General features: G+C 40.4%; 1 protein-coding gene across 4 annotated transcripts in view; it reads left to right on the forward strand.

Moving 5' to 3' along the window:
* The first annotated feature begins 3,762 nt into the window (after positions 1–3,762).
* LOC135196890 (ero1-like protein) overlaps positions 3,763–21,086 on the forward strand; it is a 35,327-nt gene continuing 18,003 nt past the window's right edge. Inside the window, exons 1-4 of one of the 4 annotated variants that reach the window (XM_064223672.1) lie at positions 3,763–4,556; positions 15,213–15,332; positions 15,501–15,584; positions 20,543–20,587. In XM_064223672.1, coding sequence (XP_064079742.1) covers positions 4,413–4,556; positions 15,213–15,332; positions 15,501–15,584; positions 20,543–20,587 — 393 coding nt within the window. In that variant the 5' untranslated portion in view covers positions 3,763–4,412. The remainder of the gene's footprint in view (positions 4,557–15,212; positions 15,333–15,500; positions 15,585–20,542; positions 20,588–21,086) is intronic. The other 3 variants (XM_064223673.1, XM_064223674.1, XM_064223675.1) reach the window with 3 other exon arrangements.

Consider the following 21,086-nt stretch of genomic DNA (forward strand, 5'->3'; position numbering starts at 1 on the left):
CATTTAGACCCTTGTATTTGTAACATGTTTAAGAATGACCTCAAAGATATTATTACAGACTTAAATACAAATTAGTTGCCTTAGAGATATTTTCTTTATATATATATGTTTAATATTTTTTGTGAATAAGTTTTTGTTTACCAAAGATCTGATTGTGGTTAGCTGTCGCTCTGTATAATCCTTTAATCGTCTTGTCCCTGTGTCTGAGCAGTTGGACTTAATCTTTTTGTTCTTAAATTGTACCCATGTTTATGCTTGTTTGGAAAGGTTACTCATTCTCAAGGTGTGTCGGATTCTAGGTACTTATCTCCTTATAATCCCTATCTGTCAGTTATACGACCTATCCTGTAAGTCAGTTTGTCTGCTGAGTAAAGGACGTTCAGTCGAAAGATCTTGTAGAACTCCGTTGTTTGTTTTTCCATCGTGGCTCATACCTTTTATCATATATATATATATATATATATATATATATATATATATATTATATTATATATATATAATATATCCTAATATACTATGTAGTACTTTTTTTGCGTTTTTCTGCATATAAACAGCAGTGAGTCCGGACTGGTACTAAAATCAGTCATCTGTCATGATTTCGTAGGGAGACAAAATTCTTTTTTCACGGGAAAAGCTTATTTAATGGACTTAACTCATCGCCATGCAAAGAAAAAGGCTATCGTGTGTATGCGCACGTACGCGAGTATGAGTTATACTCCCGGATGATGGCTTTATTTACAAAAATATGAATTCTCTGCCACAAATAAAAGCGCATTCTATTCACGCAGACAAGACGAACGCCCAAAATATGAACTTTGGAATCTCCGCAGGAAACCCACGGTAGTCTCAAGTGCTTATCATCATAGATGATAAATTTATGCACGCTTTGCACCAGACGGTATATCGTGGACGGTATGTGGTGATAGTGGAAACAATACGGGTCTACGTGACGTTAAGCAAGCCTGTGGACAACGACTTCCTGTACGTGGCGTTGCTCTACGTGGCAAGGAAACTTCAATTAAACGTGTCTTAATTTAGCGTTTCCGACTATACGTAACATTGTGCAATCTTCTTCTTCTTCTTCTTCTTCTTCTTCTTATTATTATTATTATTATTATTATTATTATTATTATTATTATTATTATTAAAGCTGGCCTTTCGTAGCAAGCACGGGCTCTGCTCTCGGGCAACCGTTAAAATGGTTTAATCTGGATCCTGTGTGTAATTATCGAGATGGAACATCGCGGACATAAATTACCTATTAGATATGTTTTTGGTGAACACATGCGAGCGTGTGCATACACACACACACATGTTTTGTATGCGAATATAACAAAAAACGAAACTCAAAATTTCAATATTATGAGTCCAAAATAGTTTCTTAGGCCTATATAACGGCGATGGGCAGGGTTTTCCTAATAACAGAAATTATTTCAAAGTAAAACAATAATAGTAAATTTAGTGAAATCCATCTCATAGGAGATAATACGGTATCTGCAATATGTCATAAATCAGCTCTTTATCGATATAGGTCTAATTACCTGCCGTCACAAGGTCATGAATTTAAGTACTACCTCAACGATGCAGTTTGTCAATTCCAGAAAGAAGTTTGACACACACACACACCCTCTCACACACACACACATATATATGTATATATATATATATATATATATATATATATAATATATATATATATATGTGTGTGTGTGTGTGTGTGTGTGTGTGTGTGCGTGTGTGTGCGCGTATATATATATATATATATATATATATATATATATATATATATATATATAATGATTCCACTGTAATTATAGTTGATAAGATTAAATATAATTACCGTATATATTTATATGTTACTGCTATTAGGAATTACAGTGCACTCACGCCGTGCAACGCAACACAGCACTGTAATGTTCGATAGTAAGATAAGTTACATTCAGTTGTCACAACTGCTCAGCAAACAGGTGTAACCTACAACTGACTGTACTACTGTACGTTTTATGTAACCTGCACAATGTAAATGAGCGCGCTTCATAGGAACTAAACACTTGCACATATGGAACACATCCACAGAGGCCATTGACTTGAAATTCAAGCTTCCAAAGGCTATAGTGTTCATTTGGAAGACGTTTCATTACATGATACAAAATACAGAAATAAGAAGACAGATATTAGGAAAAAAGACTGATTAATAAATTGATAGATAAATAGATAAAACTATAAATAAAGCATTAATGGATAACAGAATTAGATGCTATAGTAGACGTGTAGGAAACGGTTAAAAATTCATGTAGTACTATGAAATTCAACTTTGCATTATCTCGTACTAATACTATGTATCATACTTTTGCATTTGCAGTGCGTCGTTGTTATCGGACTTAATTTATGAAATTCAGGCTATCAAGCCAAGCATTGTAGTACTCTAAAACCTTCTCTTACGGGACTGTCACGGAAAATGTTATATATCCAGATAATTTTGCATTTTTATTCCTCGTCCACTGAATATTACGTGTTGATCTAGTAGCCCATCGGTCTATTTCGGACACTTTGATCGTTTCCAAGCTCTGAGCGTAGTCATTGATCACAGCGTCGTCATCTACCACGGTCTAGAAAGAACTTTCTAGACCGTGCGTGCTGCCTGTGAAGCAAATATGTGCATATTTGCTTTTGAATAGCTCCCATTTACTTTCTTGGGCGTCCTCGTCCCTTTAGAAATGTGCCGTTATGCTGCTGATTCGTTTCATTCCCAGTTCGTCCTAAGCGCAGATGTGCGTAGTTTGAGATTGCATCAGAAATTAATTCAAGAAACTAAAAGGAACTCCGTCCTAGCTTATCTTAATAAAGAAAGTTCATTAGCAAAGAAACTGCTTTGTCGAGATAGTAGTAGTATAAGATGGGGTTATCTTTTGAAACGGATGCGGATATTGCTGTCCTTGAAAATATACGGATCTTGTGGACCTCTGAACGAGAACTGAACCTTTGATGATACTACAAGAGGGAAAATGAATCGTTGAACACTGACATATATTATAGGAGGAAGTAATAGCCCTTTATAAGGAAAACCAATGCGGATAAAGTTAAGGAAAGAATATACTAGAAATGAACCTCGCATGAACTACGGGAAGGAAAGGGAGTTGCCTATTGTCACCTGTCGAAGGAAGATGAATAGATGGCATGGTAAGGGCAAGGGGTGCTTTGAATCGTGGAACTGAAGTAAAAAAGGGCGATGCTTTGCAATGCTAGCAGTGAAAAGGAGGGTATGGCTGATGCATCAGTAGACAGCAACTCTCATTCGTAGAAAGTTTAAGAAAAAATAAATGGTAAGAGACGTTTTTGGTTGACGTGTTGATAATCCTGAAACGCAGAAGTTTGTTTGGTGTCAGATGTTTTATTCAGTTGTGGGAGACAAAGGATCAATAAGAGGGCATTTTCTATTAGTATCAAGGACAGTCGGGGTAAGTTAAAATCAAGTGTCGATTGTTTTGCGTGTCATATGGGTGGGTGAATGAAAGTCATTGTGAGATAAGCTGTTGATTGAGGATGGATATCAAGGCTGCCAAGTGGAATATTTCGATAATGGGGATTTGACAAGTAATATATAATATATCATTCCGGAATATGCAACTTGAAATTCGTTATAAATGTGTGAACATGCAAATAAACAGCAGTAAAAACATTACAAGCAACTTGTCTTGAATCTCCCGGGTCTTCCAGAGACTAAAGGTACACGTCAGTGTAAATGCTTTACGTATCTGCGGTGTACGTGATCTCCTTTAGCTACATCGCGTGAACTGAATTTCACCCGTGGCGAGTCATGTGGATTAATGGAACCTTGGAATTCTTTAAACAAATATTAGTGAAACATTTATATCGTGAAATCCAATGTTTTTGCGACATATAAAATGTTTACACCAGCGTTCTCAAGGCTCAGCTGCTCCGAATCCCTTGTTCACTAAGCTGTTATCGTCTGAATTTTGACATTTTACTCCATCGTAAAGGTTGAACATCCAACTTCAGCTCAGCCTATTATTATACGCATAAGTTACGCCATTATTTTAACAAATTCCTCAGAAATAATCAACGTAGTTTGTTTCAAAAATATAATGTTATATCAATGATAAATTTTAGTATAGCATTTTAGCCGTTCTATGATAATTTTTCATATTTATAAGAAAATGGTAGACTCGAGCCAAGGTTGCTAAACAAGTTCGAACGTAGCGTTATACGTAATCAAGCTCCGCCTTCCGCAGCGACACTGAACGCGACGCTGATGCAAGATTCAAAGTGTCAGGCTACGAGTTGTCAGTCATGTAGTAACCACTCTCTCGTTCGGACCTCTACATTAACCAGTCTGTCGGTCGACCGTAACCATTCCGTTCTTGAATGTGTGGTAGGGCCCTCGTCTCATCATGAAGTGGTTTAACGTTACTCTCTGCGGCGTTTTCGTCGCGTTTTGTGCCGGCACCTGCGGAGGACAGTGGTTCGGGGCACAGAAATCCTCGAGGACGTCCAAAGGAGGGAGTCCGGCCGCTGGGGAAAGGTGTTTCTGTCAGGTAGGCTCGATCGGTTTTTCCTACAATGGCCTACTATACCAAATTGCATAGGCCTCTTTGAAACTGCATACATTATCATTTCACCGTTTGCGATTGACTGAGACTTTACAAGGTTAGGTATGTAGGTAGATCTTTTTGTGCGAGAATTGGCGATTTCGTCATGCTCAGTGGCCTTCAGGAGGCGACCCGAGTCTTCTATGAAGTTTTTGTTGTAAAAAGGCCTTTATTATCTTGTTCCTTAGGCCCCTTTGAAACTGCATAGTGTCCTTTCGTCGTTTGCGCTGTGTTAGGCATTGTTAGGCCAGCTCTTCATGGAGAATAGCTACTTACCTACCTATGTGAGGCGAGATCTGGCCCCTACGAGATTTTGCGATTTCGTCATGAAATATGGCCCCTTCAAGAGGTGACTTGAGTTCTCTACCTACTACTACATGCATGTAGGCCCGATCTATGAGGTTTACTTTAGGGAAGGCGTTTGCTTTGACTCTAGGAATTCATTAAGGATAAAAGGGAATCTGTTTAGTAGGTATATTGATTCCAAGTAGGCTGCTATAGGTAATTAGTGCAGTCTGGACAGATCTCTTGTACATTTCCTGCGGAAACGTCTGATAAACCCATTTCGCAACTGCTGTCATGTTTATCATATGATAAATTGGCTTGACCATAGCCCAATTGTCCTGACCTAACCTGACTTAGTGTGCCGGGTCCTTAACACTTGACGGGCCTGGATCTTAAAATTTGTCCTCCCATGAGGGTAATGCAATAAGAAGGCATTTCCAACCAGGGAAGGGAATACTGTACCAGGATATTCCTTGCTAGTGACATGAATCGTATTTCTCTGTAGTGAGTAGGCTATTTCAGAGGGGGAATATGATCCTTTACCTAACCTAACCTTGGTCTCTGTCTCTCAACCAGCCTGGGGAAGCCCCCTACCCTTACCAAACCGTAACCTCTTATGCAGCATTCTACCCTCATATTTGTCTGCCCATAGTGCATGTTTTATGTAGACATGAATTATTTAAATTCTCTCCCCAGGCCCGCATATGCAACAGTAATGGGGGTACCTCAGTTGGACATGCAGGCTTTTATGAGGGAACTTAATATGGGCGAATTGCATGAGCACCAATGGCCTAAACTGGTTAAAATCCAAGATAATTTGTCTGAAAAACTCTGGTTTCATGTCCATAGACTAGGTAAATTGGTAATTTTAAAGAACTCGGCACAGAGTTGTTGCTTATTAGTGAAATTTTTTGACTGAACAATATAGAAAGAGGTGTATATAGTGCAGAACAGGTGAGATAACTTCAGAAATTTATTGAAATAATGTGAGAAATTTACTGTGTTGTTAATGTTTTTACATTAATTCCTAAGGGGCTTCTTGCACATGGATGGTATCCTGAGGAGCTTTTCTTTATAAAAACTGAAACAAAAGGCTAAATGTCTCTCTTATTTGGGTAAATTTTTCAAGCTCTCACCAGCACTACATCATATATATACATCCTTTTCTGTATTGCTCATTCAAAATATTTTATAAATAGATATCTGTGCAGAGCTGTCAAAACCCACCTTAGCTAATCTAATTTAGGGTGCCAGATCTTCTTTGCCCTCTTCAGGCACCCTCCCCCTTCATGGATTAACTTGGACACCTCATCTAATCAGACCTGCTGTGCAGTAAGTTATGGAACAAAATTCAAAGATGTAACACTAACCTGACTTTTGGTGTTATGTACATCTGTACTCCCAGTTGACTCTGCCTCTTAACCTGACTTACGGATGTAAATCATAAAATTTAATACAGGAATAGTGCAAGATTTGTACATAGGCGCTGTGTCATTCAGGGTAATTCAGTTCAGATGAGAGAGGCATTTATCAGTGGGATGGATCTTATATTATGTGAAATATATCTTATATGATCTCAGTTAACACTTTGACACACAAGGCAACCATTCATAAGCTGAACGATTGTTGTAAAAAGTGTCTGAAGTTGAAAATAGCAGGTCCATGAGCATAAGAATTTATAAAGTTTAGGCGATTGAAAATGGAGGTAATTATTAGGTGACAGATGAATATTAGAACTCATAAACACCTGTGAATAGTATATGCGAAAAATGCTGAGCGATCACTTCTGAATGCCCAAGAACTCAAAATGGAACACCTTCAAATTGGTATCGATAAATTTAGAAACTGATGTAACCCTTCACTTATTGTATCAGTAAATACACAACTTATTACTCATTTGCTCCCAATATTACTTTGGAAAAAATGCCAAAATTATCATATTCTACCATTTTGTATTAAATCTGATGTTTGCAAAGAATAAAAATGTCCTAGTATTAAATGAAAGTAATGCATCATTCACTCACCCGTGCCAGAATTGCTTCCAGCACTATGCATTGAATGTTAAGTGCCCATGTGAACTTCCACCACTCCTGTCTTAGTTTTACTTTATCTTCCACAAATCTCCAGTCATCTCCAGCCTCTTGCTGATAAGTAATGATAGTGATACTTGATACATATACAATAATATATGTACTACGTACATAAATGCATCATTTATATTTCTGACTTATCTTTTGTTCTATGGGCTTCTTACCATTTTTGTTGGGGCAAATGACTCATTTTTTGTGTTTCCTCAGCCAACTGTGCATAGCAATTGATTATTAGGTAACCCATTGGGAAACCAGGATCTTTAGGGTGAGAAATTCAACAAAACAGAGTGAAATGCACAGACCCAAAAGATTTTAAAGCCTTACCTTCCCAAGCTTAACTTGGCCAGTCTTGATTTAATGGTGGGTGTGGGAGTGGCGACACAAAGGCAGCAGCTAATGACCCCAGTGCCTAACTTGACCTAAAGTGAAAGTCCCAGTAGACCTAAAGTGTGTCAGTCTCAAAGTAATTTTGTACATGAACTTCCCTGCCAGATATATACTTAGCTATAGTCTCCGACGTTCCGACAGAATTTCAAATCTCGCGGCACACGCGACAGGTAGGTCAGGTGGTCTACCTTACCCGCCGCTGGGTGGCGGGCGTATGAACCAATCTATCTCTCCAGCCAGATTTTTTTCTGTCGCTGAAGCGATAACAACTGTTGTCGTTTCTTCCGATATCTTCTTCATTCTCGCTTGCCTGGAGATTGATTTGAACATTTTTGGTGACGTATTCGCTCTATGTTGCTTGGCATACGCTGATTGTGGACCGTTATTGACTTTGCGCTGGATTTTCCTGTAGAATGTCTGATTTTGATTCTGTTTCCAAAACTCCGGTTTTGTTTAGAGTATGTGTGACCGATGGATGTAAGGTGAGGTTACGAAAGCTGCGGTGGACCCTCACACTTTCTGTGTTAAATGTAGGGGGTGGGAATGAATGTTCGTTAGTAACCCGTGTCAAGAGTGTGAGGTTTTGAACGAAGATGAATATAAGGCTCTTTCTTCTTATATTAGGAAACTTGAAAGGGATAGGGTACGTAAAGCTTCTTCAAGGAGCTCGAGCAGGTCGAGAATGAGTGAGAATGAAACTAACATTAATGTAGTTTTAGAACCTTCCTCCCAGGTCTCAGCTCCTGCTCCCCGCACCGAAGCCGTAGATTCGTCTTCGGAGGCGGCGGCCTCAAAAGCTTCCTTGTGTTCTAAGGAAGACAAGAATCTTCGTACTGAGCAAGGTAAGAGTGTCAGTGATGATAAGTGCAGTGTACCCAGTGATGAGGGTGCGTCTGACCGGCTCCTTAGTGCCTCCAGGCCTAGACCTCTTCCAGACTCCCAGTTCCAGTGGAGGAGGAAAGTCGAAAGCCGCAGGAGGGCTAGGGAGAGCCCCCACCGGTCAGGCGTCCCCTCGGCAGATCCTGAAGTTCGCTCTCAGGCTGCCTTGGATCGTAAGAAGAAGAATATTCTTCGCCAGTGTTTTTCGTCATCCTCTTCTCCTTCGCCGAAGCGTGGGTGGAGCTCTAAGGAGGCGTCACGCCCGTTGAAGAGGGCTGCGGAGGCTCCCTTCAGTACGTTAGCGTCCAGCCCAGAAGACTTTTCTGATGTAGCTTCCTTGCAAGCAAAGAAGCCTAGGAGATCCGGTGATCGCCCTCCTTCTCCCGCGCCTCGCGCTGAGCTTGCTCGGAAGAAGATCCTGGGGACTCTCCTTCTCGAGTACTAGTGGGCCGTACAAGCTCAGATCACAGCCTTGGCGGACTCCTTGGCATCGAGATCGCGTAGAAGGAAGGCTTTGTCTCTCCCGATCAAGAGATCGAGGCGCGTTTCGTCGGAAGAGCGCTCTCCTTGTAATCGGCGTTCTCCTTCTTTTGAGGATTCTTCTACTCATCGTAACATTTCACGAGAGGAACACCACTCCCGCTCGGAGGTGTCGAGACGCCATTCGACGGATAGGCGCTCCTTGGACTATGAAGATTTTTCCTCAAATCGGATTCCTGCCTCGGGTAGACGCTCAGCCCCTTCGTTTCTCCTTCTTCTAGAGTTCGTGCAAGAAGAGAAGAGTCGCTCAGGTGTCATAGAAGACTTGGTTCGTCGTCGCCGTCTCTTCTTTATTCTTCTCCTCGTCTTCTCAGAGAACCTAGGAATGCCCTTCTGAAAGTAGGCGCACTTCTCCTTCCGACTACTGTAGTCGTGGGGCGTCGGATAACGTGACTAGTAGGCGCTCGTCGCATGGAGTTCGCTCCTCCCCTGTAAGACATCAAGAGTCTAGTAGGCAGCCCTGCTCCTGGTAAGCGTCATTCTTTTAGTAGCTGTTCGCCTGGAGAAAGACACCTTGATCCTCGTTTGCTTCGTTCTCCTAGTAGGCGCTCTTCGTTCTCGAGACTCCCTACTCCTCATCGGTCTCCTCTTGCTAGAAGTCAAGAACGCCTCAAGCGCCCTGCTTCTGTTAGGCACTCGGAGCCTTACAGACGTTTCTCCCCTCGGTAAGGACCAAGATCTCGCCGAACGCCCTGTTCCGTTTAAGCGCTCGGAGCGTAGCAGCGCTCTCCGCTTCGTAGGCAATCAAGAGCCTCTCGAACGCCCTGCTCCTGAAAGGCGCCCTATTTTTAGCAACGTTTCGCCGCTTGGTAGGCGCCAGGATTCACTAAGCGCCCTGTAACAGAATAGGCGCTCGGCGCCTAGTAGCCGCTCTCCTCACGATCGGCGCCAGGATCTTAGCAGGCGCTCTCCCTCTCGTAGTTTCCCTAGGGATAGACGTGGTCTTTCTAGAGAAAGGAGTCCTTCCTCTTTTGATGTTAAGAGTTTGTCTGCACTTAGGAAGGAATGCGGAGTTTAGGACAAGAATTTTCGGATAAGCGTCCGTCTTTTACAACTCGTCGTTCTCCTGTACGCCTCTCTACTTTGGAATCTTCTCCTCATTCAAGACGTTTGTCTCCTTCATCGCACTGTACCCAGCTAGGAAATCATCTAAGGATTCTCATAAGGATCCTCATCCTCGTTCTCCTCATCCTCGTTCTCCTCTTCAAGAAGACCAGGAAGCCTCTGAGGAAGAAAACTAATACATCGGCAGCAGTTTCTTCGTACAAGAAGCTCACAGAGCTTCTCCTTCAGGAGTTCGGAGAGTCTTTGAGCCATACTGCTCCTCCTTCTCCACACTCGTTGTTCTCCACAGCGAAAGCAACGAAAGGATCTTCGTGTGGTAGAATGAAGCCGACTCTTTCTATGAAGAAAGCGCTCAAGAGTTTCGGTTCATGGATGCGCACTAAAGAGGAAGCGGGGAAACAATGTTTGCCTTGCCCTCCGTCGAAGCTTTCAGGAAGGACAGGATTTTGGTATGAGACAGGAGAACCCTTGGGACTGGGCCTTCCGTCTTCAGCTGACGCAGATTTTTCGGCACTAGTAGACGCCACTAGAAGATCAGCTTTGAATTCGGCCAGAACAACGTGGGCAATGAATGAAATGGATCACATTCTAAAAGGCATTTTTAGAGTCTTGGAAGTTTTCAACTTTCTCGATTGGTCCCTCGGAGTCCTAGCCAAGAAAACTCAAGGACCGGACACGTTTTCTCGGAGGATTTGAATTGTGTCTTATCCTGTATGGATAAATCGGTGAGAGATGGGGCCAGCGAAATAGCTTCACTGTTTGGAGCAGGGGTCTTGAAGAAAAGATCCAGTATTTTGCTCATTTTTAACAAAGTCGGTCTCACATGCTCAGAGATCGTCTTTGCTTTTTGCCCCTCTCTCTACACAGCTGTTTCCTAAACACCTGGTTCAAGACATTTCGAAGACTCTCTCTGCCAAAGCTACGCAGGACCTTCTAGCACAGTCTGCAAGGAAGCCGCGCCCTACCTTCCAGACTAAGACAAAGAAAGCTAAAGCCGACCTCTCAGGAACCCTTTCGAGGGGCATCTACCTCTAGATCCTCTTCGTTCAGAGGTCGGAAACCAAACAGAAGAGGGAGGACTTTTACGAAGTCAATCAAACCTCCCAAGTAAGACTCAAGTCCTTCAGACAACTGTAGGCGCCAGGCTTTTACAGTTTGCAGAAGTCTGGCCCAGAAAGACGCAGATGCCTGGACCCTGTCAATTTTGAGGAAGGGCTATCTAATCCCGTTCTCTTCGAGGCCTCCCTTGACGAATACCCGAGGGAGTTGACGGCCAGATACAGGGACCCCATCATGAATCAAGCCCTCCGACTAGCGGTAGATCAGATGCTGGAAAAGGAGGCGATCGAACTAGTGGCAGATCATCTTTCGGGCAGGCTTTTACAACCGCCTGTTCCTAGTTCCGAAATCCTCAGGGGGATGGAGACCGGTGTTGGATGTAAGCGCCCTGAACTTCTTCGTCGAAAAGAAGAAGTTCACGATGGAGACCACTGCCTCGGTGTTAGCAGCACTCCGTCCAGGGGACGGATGGGTGGTCCTTGGACTTACAGGACGCTTACTTCCACGTACCAATCCATCCTTCCTCGAGGAAGTTTCTAAGATTCATGATGGGGGGAAGAATCTTCCAATTCAGGGCCCTGTGTTTTGGCCTCTACCACGGCCCCCCAAGTCTTTACGGCCATCATGAGGAATGTGGCACAATGGCTTCACCTGGAAGGGGTGAGGATTTCGCTCTATCTCGACGATTGGCTTATAAGGGCCAATTCCAGAGATCGTTGTCTGAAGGACTTGAAGAAAACCCTGGATTTGACTTATTCCTTAGGACTTCTGGTCAATCTGCAGAAGTCAAGTCTGATTCCCGCCTCAAGAAGATTGCGTTTATCTGGGGATCCGGATGAACTCTCTGAGTTTTCGGGCTTTTCCGTCACAGGAGAGGATAGCCCGGGGACTCGAAAAAGTAACAACCTTCTTAGGAAAGAAGTATGCACAGTGAGGAGTGGATGAGTCGCTGGGGACGCTCTCCTCACTGGAGCAATTTGTTTCCCTAGGAAGGTTGCACCTGAGACCGCTCCAATTCTTTCTTCAATCGGAATTGGAGTCGTCCTTCTCAGGATTTGAAGTTCTCCCTGTCAATTACTCTTCAAATCAAGAAGGAGTTAGCATGGTGGGCGGATCCCGACAAGTTCTCGCAGGGACTGCCTCTTCAATCCCAGAAACCCAACCTGGTGTTGTTCTCCGATGCGTCGGAAACAGGTTGGGGGGCGACTCTGGGAACCAAGGAGGTGTCAGGAACCTGGATGGGGGACCAGTCTTCCGGCACATCAACAGGAAAGAACTAATAGCCGTGTGGCTTGCTCTGAAGGAGTTCGAGTCACATGTGACAGGAGCAGTTGTGCAAATAAACTCGGACAACACCACGGCTCTGGCATACATCAGGAAACAGGGGGGACGCATTCCTTCTCTCTGTACGAAACAGCAAGAGATCTTCTTCTGTGGACAGAAGAAAGGGGGATAAAACTTCTCACCAGATTCCGTACAGGGAGAAAGGAATGTAAGGGCAGATCTCCTCAGCAGGAAAGATCAGGTCCTTCCCACAGAGTGGACTCTGCACCAAGATGTTTGCCAGAGCCTTTGGAAGTTGTGGGGCAGGCCTCTCTTAGACCTGTTTGCAACTTTCAAAAACAAAAGACTGGATCTGTATTGCTCTCCCATCTCTGGATCCAGGAGCAATAGGGATAGACGCTCTCCTACTCGATTGGAAAGGACTCGATGTATACGCGTTTCCCCCCTTCCAAGATTCTGGGGTTGACTTTAAAAAAAAGTTCGCAGAGTCAGATTCCGCGAGGATGACTTTGATAGCTCCCTTTTGGCCAGCACAAGATTGGTTCAGAGGTGCTGGAATGGCTAGTGGATTTTCCAAGATCACTTCCTCTAAGGAGCGATCTACTCAGACAGCCCCACTTCGACAGGTACCACAAAAAACCTCCCCGCTCTCAGTCTGACTGGCTTCAGACTGTCCAGAAACTGGTCAGAGCGAAAGGCTTTTCGTCAGCAGCTGCTAAGGCAATCGCTAGAGCGAGGAGGTCTTCCACATTACGAGTGTACCAATCGAAGTGGGATGTCTTCAGAAGATGGTGCAAGAGGAATAACGTTTCCTCTTCCAGTACCTCTGTGAATCAAATTGCAGACTTCTTTTTTATTCTTAAGACAAGAATGTGGCTTAGTCGTTTGCGACGATTAAAGGCTATCGTAGTATGTTGGCGAATGTCTTCAGGCACAGGGGCCTCAACTTATCGGAAGATAAGGACCTACAGGACCTTATTAGGTCGTTTAATACAACGAAAATGCAGTATCCTAAGGACACCTAGCTGGAATTTGGATGTAGTCCTTCAATTCCTTGGGTCCTCTAGGTTTGAACCCCCTAATTCAGCCTCATTCAGAGACCTTACCAGGAAGACTCTGTTTTGATGGCTCTAGCTTCCGCCAGAAGAGTGAGTGAGCTTCAGGCGATTGATGGTAATGTGGGTTTTAAGGAGGACTCTCTCATTTGCTCTTTCCTTCCTGGTTTTCTTGCAAAGAATGAGAACCCATCAAGTCCATGGCCCAAGAACTTCGAGATTCGTGGGTTATCTTCTTTGGTAGGAGAAGAACCGAGAGAACTCTTTGCCCAGTGAGAATGGTGAAATACTACCTTAGAAGAAAAGAGCAACTGAAAGCCAACCGAGAGGTCCTGTGGTGTTGAGTAAAAGAGCCTACTCGTCCATTGTCGAAGAACGCATTGTCCTTCTTCTTGAGAAGCCTCATCAAAGAAGCACACGGATCCTGCAGAGAAGAACATCTTAGGCTTCTTAAAGTGAAAGCACACGAAGTAAGAGCCATAGCAATTCTCTGCTTTCAACAAGAATATGTCCGTGCGAAATCTGATGGAGACAACATTCTGGAGATGTCAGTCAGTGTTCGCGAACCACTACTTACGTGATGTGAGAATCACTTACGAAAAATGCTTCGCCTTGGGCCCGTACGTATCTGCGGATTCAGTGCTGGGGCAGGGAGCTGGAACTCATCCTGTTTAGTAGTATAAATTTTTCCCCCTTGTATTTGTTGTTGTTGGTTGCCTTAAAGAGGATGCATGAAGGCATCTCTTTAGGTCGTAATACTAAATCTTTAGTAGTTTGGTTAGGTGGTCTGATGAGTGTGGCTCCTTGCAGTAGTAGTGGGTTAGGACCTGTTAAGATAGGGACGAACTCCCTTTAACAGGATCCGACTTGGATTCTACCACACAAAGGGATCACATATCCCAGTGGTAGATCCGAGAGTCTTTCAGCATCAGGTCACGTCCTAGCTGTAGCTCTCCAGGCAACGCAGACTCAGAGATAATATCAATGAAGTCTTCTGCCTGAACAGGTAAGAACCAAGGTTATTTATATCCTACAACATCAGTTGTTTCTTATCTCTCCTTATTACTTTAGCTGCTCTTACCCTCCACCAAGGGTGCCAATCAGCTAAGTATATATCTGGCAGGGAAGTTCATGTACAAAAATGATATTGTTAAACTACAATAAAGTTTTGTACATACTTACCTGGCAGATATATACGTCTAATGGCCCACCCAGCCTCCCCTCAGGAGACAGGTGAAAGAGAAAAAATCTGGCTGGAGAGATAGATTGGTTCATACGCCCGCACCCAGCGGCGGGTTAAGGTAGACACCTGACCTACCTGGTCGCGTGTGCCGCGAGATTTGAAATTCTGTCGGAACGTCGGAGTACTATAGCTAAGTATATATCTGCCAGGTAAGTATGTACAAAACTTTATTGTAGTTTAACAATATCATATTACAGTGATGCTTTTTAAACTTACTGCCCAAACTTAACTAGGAGTCTTGCCTGACAGGAGAGGGGTAAATCAAAGCTTAACTTGAACTAGAAGAAATTCAAAGTTCAGTATCTTGGCATTATGCCTCCTGGTGTAAATATTTTGTTTCTCCAAGATGACTGCTCTTATTCATACATTGGGTCAAGATAGAGTAGCTGTCTAAGTTTGATTTAAGAGCAATGTTTGTAACTACTGTATAAAGTGAAATGAGAAACTAATGTTAACTTGTGCCACCTTCACCTGAAAATTTGTCATACGCTGAGATGTGCAAGGATTTGGTTATAAAGTATGTTATTCATAGTAAAGCAATGGTTTATTTCTTCTAAACAAAATTTTTTACATTTTTCATGGTCAGATCTTTGATTTTTTACATCTGATGTATGTAGGGTAGCACACTTGGAAGGTAATGAAGTTCTGAATAAAAAATACTGGTAGTACTATGCTTCTATGAAGAATCTTCTTACGCTCTTCATTTTCTTTTCAGCTGAAAGGAGTTATAGATGACTGTTCCTGTTCTGTAGAGACCCTTAATAGTTTCAACAATCTAAAGGTTTTCCCAAGACTGAATAGTCTTTTGAGCCAAAATTTCTTCAGGTACTGGAAGGTAAGAAACTTTAAAATTTTTGTTTTTCTTTTGTTATTTATTGCTATAACCCAACCCCATCAGATGACATCAGCCTATGTGGCCAGCAAGGTTAGGTAACCACTAGTATTTTCAGAGAATACTACTTTCATAAGATTGTACCTAAAGAATTGATGGTTTACATTTCAGGTGAACCTGAATAAGGAATGTCCTTTCTGGGAAGATGACAGCAAATGTGCCATTCGTTTTTGTAGTGTCCAGCCGTGTACTAATGTAAGTAGTACTATACTATTTGTTTAATTACTTCCAGAATTTTAAGTTTATTTTAGAGAAAGATCTGTTTTATGAGGTCTTTGCTTCACTGTTGTTAATGAAGATAAGAGTACACATTTGTAGTTATGTGGGAAAATTAATATTCTCAGGTTAACTTTTCTCCCTAAACAGTGTATGTTTTATAGAAATCCAAGAAATATGATTTTTAGGACAGGTTAAAGTTTTGTACTGAATTTTATTTTGCTTCCGACTGAATTCTTTGGCTCTTTTTCTCACCCAGCTGAAGTTATTTTGCATTAAAGGTACAAAGCATTGGTTTGGAACTCATGCCCCACTGCTTGTTGTAGTTGAAGTGTATTCTTTTCAAAAAAGATACAGTATTGAAGACAGAACATTAAATAATCTTTATGAATTGAAGAGTACTCATATTGCAGTTTACAGTTAGTGTAAATATTTATGTTTATATTTAGCTTTTAGTCACAGTTACAACTCTTACTTTTACTTATGCCTAAATGTTATAATGCTGTAGCTAGCCAGTAGATGTGACATTTATTAACCGTAGCAGCCCCATCTCACTTGTGAAATCATGCATATCTTGACTCGGTCTTGTTTGTGTAAGCATTTGCGAAATGGACATATTTTTGTCGATGAGATTGTTGAATTTCAGCAATCAATTGTGCTTCTTTTAAAGATCTTATGCTCTTTATTAAAAATCGCAGTGAAATACTGGCGAGGAAGGAATGACTTGACTGATTTTCTTAACTGCAATATCCCCGAGTGACTTTGAGCTGATGACAGAGGTCCTGGAATGTTATTAAAGCTAACATGACCTCTCAGCAATCAGCAGCACCATTTCTTCAAGCCAAAAACTCGGTTCACATCATACAATGCCTGTGCCTTTAATTAACAGGATTTGTGTTCATTTATTTAATTCAGAATCGTCCTTTATTTATCCATAGATCAAGTTTGCCTGTTGCTTTGACCTTTGGGCTGTATCATTATACCAAATCAGTGGTTCATATCCTGAGTAACCCAGCACTAGAATGCAAGGAGGCTTAGGAAATCCTCAGGGAGGGTCTGGTTAGTACTGAAATCAGAAAGTAGTACTGGAAATTACAACAAACATCTCTCCCATGGGGTTATTGCCATCAGCACACTTAATTCATTGCACTGTAGGCATTATTCAAGGTTCTATGCAGCGTTCCTTCAGGCCTTAGCTGCAACCCCTTCCGTTCCTTTTACTGTACCTCTGTTCTTAGTCTTTTTCTTCCCTCTTACTTTCCACCCTCTCTCTCAACAATTGTTTCCTAGTGCAGCTGTAAGGTTTTTCTTTTCGTACACCCTTCAGACCTTTCTACTCTCAATTTCTGTTTCAGCACTGAATGAACTCATAGATTTCAGCGCTTGGCCGTTGTCCTAAATCCTATCCATTCTATTCTTACAGCAATACCCTGTATTCCAAGGCAAGGAACTGCTCATTGTCAGCTGAAAATTTGCCCCACATATTCAAAGGTTTTTAACTGATAGGAAATCCCACCCGTTTAACGATGACTTCGGTTTTCCCTGATGTACCATATTTTCTGATCAAGTCTCTGTTTTCTGGACTTGAAAGCATCTTTATTTTCTTTGCAAAATACACATTTTAATTGTCAGTTTTAATTATATATTAATATATTATATATTATATATTAATTATTCTAGGCTTTCTGTTTGTATGTAATTGTTTGGTTGTTGCAGTGCTGGCTTATGGTACATATCATTAAACCCTTTCAATTTATGCAAGTCTCTGAGTCACAATAGTCAGAGACTGAGTACGTTTGACAGGTTAGACAAGGGCTGGATTTTATATTTAGAAGCTTGATTTTAGATTGATTAGTGCTTTGCTTCTCTTAAGCACCCATCTGTACAAACTTGGTGTTTAAGTGCAAATAAAAGTAAGAGTTTTGTATCTGTTTAGCATAAAGATTATTTATAGTGAGATGTTTCGTTTGAGTAAGATGTTCATTTAAGAAAATTAGCATGAATGGAAAATTTCTGCATGAATTAAGTGCTGTTTCTAAATATAGAAAAGCTGCATGTTCTTTGAAATCAGTTAAAAGGAAAGAATTTCACTAAATGTTGCATACATCGCAAGAATTTCCCTAGATGTATCATATCACAAGAATTTTTCCTAGTGTATGTACATCACAAGAATTTCACTGAATCAGTTGAATTTTTGGTGAATGTACATTTTTGTATACAATTCATTGTGTGATAGTATGTACTGCCTTTTTTCTAGTTTTCTTACCTTACATTGTTTGAAAGAAGGATTACTTATGAATGTAATAATATTTTTACTGTGCAGTATGATCAATATGTGTGTCTTAGGATTTTATACTGTAAACAGAGGTCATGGTAATCAATGTACAATGTCTTGGTTCTACACTAAAAAGATCTTTCGTTAGTTATTAGTTATGCTCATCTATGTTTTTTAGTGATAGTTATTTTACATCAGCCACTCTTGTGGAGAGTGACCAGCAGATGAAGATGAATTCTAAATTGAGTAAAATTCCACTCCAAGAATCATAAACATTTTAGCAGTGATAGTTTGAGAAGTGCATTTAGCTCATTCCCCATCCCTGTGCCAAAGCTTGCAAACTAGTGCAATCATTCCTCATGGTAATAAGCATTAAGTAATAAGTGTAGCCAAGTTATTGTATTTATGGACAAGTCCGCTGCTGTATAAAAAGGTAGAATTTGTAGTGGACAGATAAACTTCTCACAGCTGGTGTAAAATTCTAGTCGGTTTCAAGTTGAGAGGTTGTTGGTAAAGTTTTCCAAGGCAGACCTTGCTACTAGGTTTTAATTCAAAAGTGATAATAAAAGTTTAGAGAAAGGAAAATGTGTGAGGGGGACACTACAAGCTTCTAAGCTTTCCCTTCGAATTCTCAAATATTCTTTGCGATAATTCACAGGTGGTTATTGGCTAACTGTTTTTGCTTCACACAGTAGTATTATGTTTTAGTGCTTATAGTTCTTAAAAATTTTACCTGAAAGTACTGTAGGAAATTTGTATTGAATTTTTATTTGTTAAGGCTTAGCAGTTCTTATGATAGCTTTTCCTAGTTGCAAACTTATTTTGTCTTAATTATATTTTGTTTTTCAATAAAAAAAAATGCTGTGTATATGCAACATATTGTTAAGGGTCTAGAAAAAATTGTACCAAGCAGTAGAATTAATGAAAATGTAATACAATGAAGATTTTCATGAGTCAAGACACACATGAGTGTAGGGACCATTTTAGATATGAAATATTACTCCCAGACATTTGTAATTTTGTCAAAATTTTATTTTGTGGGTTAATATTTTGCTTTTCGCCCGCTGAGAAAGACTTGCAATATACTACTTAATGATCTATAGTGTCTAATTACATTTAAAAGTTGAATGGAATTTTTTAAAAGATTACTGTAGCACAATATTTAAAAGATGAGTACTTTTTCAAATTTGAAATAAGATATGTACATACTAGTCTTATTGTAATTTTCTTTTTTAATATTTCAGTAAATCAGGCTGTTTCTTACCTTAACATTTTTAGGGTAAGCAATGCTCATCATCATCATTAACATTTTGTCACACTTTCTTGTCGTTATATAAATGTATGTGGATGTGTCTGAGAAATGTAGGATTCTCATTCTGCAGTGGACACTGTGGTTTACCTGTCTTTCACACTGAAAAAAAAACTTTTAAACCTAGTGTTTCAGTTTGAGTAATCCTGACCAATTAGGCCTTCCATCCCACTGAACCTGTATCCCCAGCATTTAGACCAAGCCTCCGATAGCCATTTCTTGGGATATTTTTTAACTCATCCATACAATGCAACCAAATGTTGCTCTGTGTTGTTATGTATTAAAGCTATAAAGGAAGGTATTGAACAAATGGTAATTGTGAGAGAATGATGTGATGGAAAAAGAACAGCAGCAGAATAGAATTGGTTGAAAATGGGGCAGAGATGGAAGATTTGCCTCACAGTACCCAGGCTATTTCACAAATATATGGCATATTATTCAACATACATTTACACCCAGACACATTTTTAAATATGGCAGTGCATAAGAAATATTAGATCAGTAATACAAGTTCAGTAATATAGTATATAATTTTTCTGGTAAAAATTTTTTCTTTATATTTTTTTAGATCCTGTGAGTACACTTATCAATTTTTATTTTAAGGTTTGTAACATGGAAAGTTGTGTTAAAACCCAAGCGCGGAAAATGTGGAGTTTTGAGTTTAGCCGCAAAGTTACACTCAAATTCTAAAAACAATATTTCCCTAATTAAAAAACCTTGATTGAAATGGTCCATGCACTAAACGGTTTTTTTCCAAGCCCTGACAAATAAGTGTCAAAGTTATCTGCAAGGTTGCACTCAAGTTGTATAAATGGTACCGCACCAATCCAAATACATCGTCTTAAGTGAAATGTCCAGTGTAATGTACCCTGGAAAAATTAAAATGCTTTAAGAAGGTCTGCAAGTGTCTATGCTTATTGGTCCCCTTGGGGTGGGTGGGAAATAGATGAATAGAAAACATTATGTATTTGTTCTTCTTTTGCTATGTGTTGAACTCCTGCTAGTGTGGAAGTCAGAGCTATAGAACAGAGAAGTCAGGTTTGTTTAAAAAACTGCTTGAAGAAAGTCCAATGCAGATGGGAATTAGGCAGGTTCACATACAAGACATGAGTTTGGAGAAAATTCAGTTTGTATCCACCCCGACAAAAAATGTTGATGATGATGATTTATGTGTAAAGTATTTTGATTAATTTTACAGAAATGTGTTCAAAATACAAATTATTTCTGCATTTTAGCCCAAGTGTTGCTCGATTGGAGAAAATAGGATTAATAAGTGAATTTGTGTGTATGAAAAGTGAAATTATAAATATTTTTAAATATTTTTGCTTTTCTATGTGTTTTGTACTTCATCAGATGTCAGAATTGTCACGGAATTGCAAAGAAAGTGAAGTACCTGAGGCAAGTAAACAGTGGGACATAAATGACCTAAAATGAGTTTGAGGTTAAAGGATTATTGAATGGAGAAGCTTACAAGTACAAGCCCAGTTGATTACATTGTTTGAGTGCTTATTGCTTAGTGTTAATTTTCACTAGAAGAAAATGGTTGCACAATTTAAACTTACTGCATGTGTTTAACTGCTATAATCTTGTGTAAAATTTTTAGAATAAGTTTATCTCGCCTAAACCTTGATGTTTTGCGTTGTATAATCTGCTCTTACATGAAAACTGTAAGATTTAAAAAAAAAATGCAAAAACGACAGGCTCAGTTGCTCAAGGAATAAGTTATCAGTCCCAACAGCATATCTGACTGTGAAAAACTTTAAGTATCTCCTCCATACTTAATGATAGTCCAAGTATCATTTGATAGAAAAGTGATTTTATGGCTTCTAACAGTGTGCTACGAAGAAGGAAAAATTTTTATTTTTAGGTTGCTGCCTACATGTCTGTCAAAGTCAGA

Source organism: Macrobrachium nipponense, chromosome 18 (assembly GCF_015104395.2).
Source record: "Macrobrachium nipponense isolate FS-2020 chromosome 18, ASM1510439v2, whole genome shotgun sequence".
NCBI lineage: Eukaryota > Metazoa > Arthropoda > Malacostraca > Decapoda > Palaemonidae > Macrobrachium > Macrobrachium nipponense.